General features: G+C 44.7%; 1 protein-coding gene across 1 annotated transcript in view; it reads right to left on the minus strand.

The window, feature by feature from the left end:
• Positions 1-3,464: 3,464 nt before the first annotated feature.
• Positions 3,465-4,605, minus strand: part of LOC121813767 (ferritin, middle subunit-like) — a 2,201-nt gene continuing 1,060 nt past the window's right edge. Inside the window, exons 2-4 of the mRNA XM_042217663.1 lie at positions 3,925-4,071; positions 3,620-3,745; positions 3,465-3,515 (exon numbers count right to left, since the gene is read on the minus strand). Coding sequence (XP_042073597.1) covers positions 3,465-3,515; positions 3,620-3,745; positions 3,925-4,071 — 324 coding nt within the window. The remainder of the gene's footprint in view (positions 3,516-3,619; positions 3,746-3,924; positions 4,072-4,605) is intronic.

Here is a 4,605-nt window from a genome sequence, read left to right on the forward strand (position 1 = left end):
AGGAGATCCTCGAAGTATTCCTTCCACCTCCCAACAATTTTTTCAGTCGAAGTCAGCAGCACTCCATCCGCACTATACACAGTGCAGGTAGAACACCACTTTCCCCTCCTGAGTTGCCTGACGGTTTGCCAGAATCTCTTCGAGGCGGTCCAAAAGTCTTATTTCATGGCCTCTCCGAACTCCTCCCACACCCGAGTTTTTGCTTCAGCCACCGCCCGTGCTGCATTCCGCTTGGCCTGTCGATACCTGTCAGCTGCCTCCAGAGTTCCACAGGCTAACCAAGCCCTTCTTCAGCTTGGTGGCTCCCCTCACCTTTGGTGTCCACCATTTGGTTCTGGGATTACCACCATGACAGGCACCAACTACCTTGTGGACGCAGCTCAGTGCAGCAGCTTTGGCAATGGAGGTGCTGAACATGGTCCATTCGGACTCAATGTCCCCAGTCTCCCTGTTGAAGCTCTGCCGGATGTGTGAGTTGAAGAGCCCGCGGACGGGGGCCACTGCTAGGCGTTCCCAGCACACCCTCACTGTACATTTGGGCGTGCCAGGTCTATCCAGCATCCTCCCCCTCCACCTGATCCAACTCACCACCAGGTGGTGATCAGTTGACAGCTCAGCCCCTCTCTTTACCCAAGTGCCCAAACATATGGCCTCAGGTCTGGTGATACGATTCCAAAATCAATCATCAACCTGTGGACTAGAGCATCCTGGTGCCACGTGCACTTATGGACACTCTTATGTTCGAACATGGTGTTCGTTATGGCCAAACTGTGGTTTGCACAGAAGTCCAAAAACAAAACACCACTCACATTCAGATCCAGGAGGCCGTTCCTCCCAATCACGCCCCTCCAGGTCCCGCTGTCATTGCCCACGTGAGCATTAAAGACCCATTCCCTGACCCGAAGGCGAAGGGAACAAACCCTCTTGTCTACTGGGAGAAACCCCAACATACCAGCAGCAAGCCAAGGGGATACCAAGATACCCACCCCAGCCCGCCACCTCTCACCAGGGGCAACTCCAGACTGAGACAGAGTCCAGCCCCTCTCCAGGAGGCTGGTTCCAGAGCCCAAGCCATGCGTGGAGGTGAGCCCGACTATACCTCTCAACTTCACGCATTAATTCAGGCTCCTTCCCCACCAGAGAGGTGACATTCCATGTCCCAATTGCCTGTCTTGGTAGCCGATTGGTCGGGATTGGTCCACCAGGACCTCCACTCCTGGCTCCTCCTATGGTGCCCCCTGCGAGTGGTGGACCTGCAGGAAGATGGGTACATGTCCCATTTTCGGGCTGTGCCCGGCCGGGCCCCATGGATTAAGGCCCAGCAACGAGACGCTCGCCCTCGGGCACCCTCCCCGGGCCTGGCTCCAAATTTTGGAAAAGATATTTAATTGATAAAGTTAACTTAAAGTTGGGATTTAGGGCTGAAGTTTTTTAACTAATTTAATTGCACCTAAACTTTTCCACATAATTTTATTTTACTCAGATATATTGCTTTACGTTTATAAAGGTTAAGACCCATTTTTAAGTGTATGTTTCAACACTGTTAAACCAACAATTACCTCCTTTTCATGATGAGGCAGCTTATTCACTCAAGTGTTATAACTAAATATTTTCATGCTGCATGAAAAATTGTTAAAATTAGCAAAATGTTATCATAATGTGGAGACGGCAATCTCATAGCTTAGTGTTCTGTGAAAATGGACAACACAGCAGAGAACAAGATAAGTAAGGAAGAGCGAAAGGCAGATCCAGAACCAGCCATCTAGGTTGAGGGAAATGGGAGGAAAACAGGATAAAAGACACTGTGGAACAGAGTGGAGATAAATTATAACTAATTGTTAAATGCAGAGTCATATAAACTCATAGTAAGTAAAAATGGTTAGCAAAGAAGAAAGCTCAGAAATACTATCATGGGAAGTCCCCAGCAGTTTAAGCTTATTACGGCATAACCAAGGGAGGATTCAGGGTCACCTGATGACTGTGAGCTCCAAAGAAGAGGGGGCGGCTTCAAATTCTATTTTTAAACATCGGAGAAACAACAAGTAAGCAGGTGTTGTGAAGTCCACAGACAGGGTCAGCTGCAATTTTCTTCAGCTACTGAGGCTGAGATAAGTTCATCTAGTTTTCGACTGTTCGGTTGAAGTTTTCCATTGTGGTGTCACAACTCAGCGTACGCATAAACACTTAAACACTTTAATTGAGACTAACAGAAATTTTTCATCACACACATTTGAGAGTGAAGTGTCCTTTAGGGTGATATAATACTATGAGGTGTTTGAGATAAGATAGGGCCTGATTATTCACAGCCTTGTATGTGAGGAGAAGGATTTTGAATTAAATTCTGGATTTATCAGGGAGCCAATGAAGAGAAGCTAATAAGGGAGAAATACGCTCTCTCTAGTCCCCTGTCAGTACTCTCACAAAAGCGTTTTGGATCAACTAAAGGCTTTTCGGGAGTTTTTAGGACAACCTGATAATAATGAATTACAATAGTTCAGCCTAGAAGTATTAAGTGAATGAATTCATCAGCATCACTCTGAGATAGGACGTTTCTAATTTAAAGATATTGCTCGATTGGAAGAAAGCAGTCCTACATATCCAAGGTTCATGACAGGGTTACTAGAGGCCAAGCTCATGCCATGTTTGTAAGATTTTGGAGTTTAATAACCTCAGTTTTATTTCAATTTAGAAGCAAGAAATTAGAGGTCATCCAGGCCTTTATTTGTTTAACATACTCCTGCACTTTAACTAATGTGTGTGTCTTCTGGCTTCATTGACAGATAAAGTTGTGTATCATCACTATGGCAGTTCAAATGTATGCTATACTTTCTAATGATATTTGAATGATTGGAAAGCATGTATAATGGAAAGAGAAATGGTCCTAGCAAAGAACCCTGTGGAACTCCACAGGTCACCTTTGTGTGTTTCAATTCAGTTCAATTCAATTTTATTTATATAGTGCCAAATCACAATAACAGTTGCCTCAAGGTTCTTAAAGTGTTTGACACTTGGAGGCAGAAGTGAGTTTTACTTCAAAGCTCTTGTGTTTGTTTAACCTGATTGCATGAGTTCCCCACGGACATTTTAGATGTCTCTCCAGAGCTTCTTTCTCCTCACAGACTTCTCGAGCATTTTATGACGTTGTACTTATGTCTTTAACATATCACAGGGATGCATGTCCTTATCCTTTGAAAACCATCGTACGACCAGGGTCTCAGTAGAGAACTTTTCCTTCTGATATCACGCATAGGTATACTGCAATCTTGTTTGGGTTGCTAGGTGGCATGCACTGCACCATGTGCGGAGTCCATGTGGATGGGAAAATTAGTTAATGAGCTACTCACTGTGTTAGGCTCTACTTGGCAGCTTCTTAAGCATTGGACTGACTTGTGGTTCAATCAGGAGCAACATTCCATTTGTAGCTGTCAGATCCTTGAAATTGTCCCCTCTAAATTATGTCCCTGCTATCTATTTTCATGCTCATCCAGGTAGTGGCTCTCCAGGAAGTCACACAGCTGGGAAAACAAACTACAGTTAACATTTGATGATTTGTCAAACATACACAGCATGAACTAGTTCAGTCTTTAACCCCAAACTCTTCCCTCCAACTCCCACTTACATGAGGGTCATTATGCTGAGAAGCCAGCTTGTGCAGGTCCAGCAGAGCCTGGTTGACATTCTTCTCCAGCTGCAGAGCACACTGCATGGCCTCCAGCCCGCTGCCCCACTCGTCACGCTCTGGTTTCTGCACAACAAACAATTCTGTTAGAGACCGAACACTTGTTTTAAGCTCTGTGTACACATTACACACTAATGCAACAACAGGAAGAGAACAAGTGTCATAACACTGCTCATTAATCCCAGTTTCTGTGTCAGAGACACAGTCAGGTATGTCACAGCAGGACTGGTTCAGTTTGTACACACCTTGATGTCCTGGAGTAAGACGCGACCTCCTCTCTTGTTCTGGAAGGACAGCAGCTTGTCAGCGTGCTCCCTCTCCTCATGGCTGTTCTCCTTGAAGAAGTGGGAGAAGCCTGGCAGGGCCACATCATCACGGTCAAAGTAGAAGGCCTGCCAAATCAGACACAGGTTATTAGTACACAGCACCAATTATTCTGCAAATACAGCATCGTGACAAACAGTTATGGAGACAGACATGATTCATGATGGACAGTTCAGCTGGTTTAGACCGAGGTAACTGCTGAAATAGAGACTAAGACCCCACTCTGCTGCTAGTTCAACAATTCAAACTTGACACCCACCAACACAGAATCTTGCACTGTGCAGGGTTGCTGCAAGTATGAGTGGAGCAGCAAATGCTCTCCAGGTCTGTTGTCCATTAAACATACAATTAACTGAGAAAAATATATAACTGTCAAAACATCTGTTGAAATTTCATGATTCAGTTTCACATTGTGACCTTTAAACTTTCACCTAAGAGCACAAGTCAATATCTAACACTGTTAAAAAATAAGCTGTCATTTGTTAAAAAGCTGCATTAACACAATACATCTTAGTGTGCCACAATTACATCCCTGTTCTAGCTGCGCCATTTAACCTTAATAGTCATAATAAAATGATTTTACATTTAAACAGCACACAGTG

This window comes from Haplochromis burtoni, unplaced genomic scaffold, assembly GCF_018398535.1.
Source record: "Haplochromis burtoni strain Fernald_Lab_line unplaced genomic scaffold, NCSU_Asbu1 Contig_2498, whole genome shotgun sequence".
In the NCBI taxonomy this organism is placed as follows: domain Eukaryota; kingdom Metazoa; phylum Chordata; class Actinopteri; order Cichliformes; family Cichlidae; genus Haplochromis; species Haplochromis burtoni.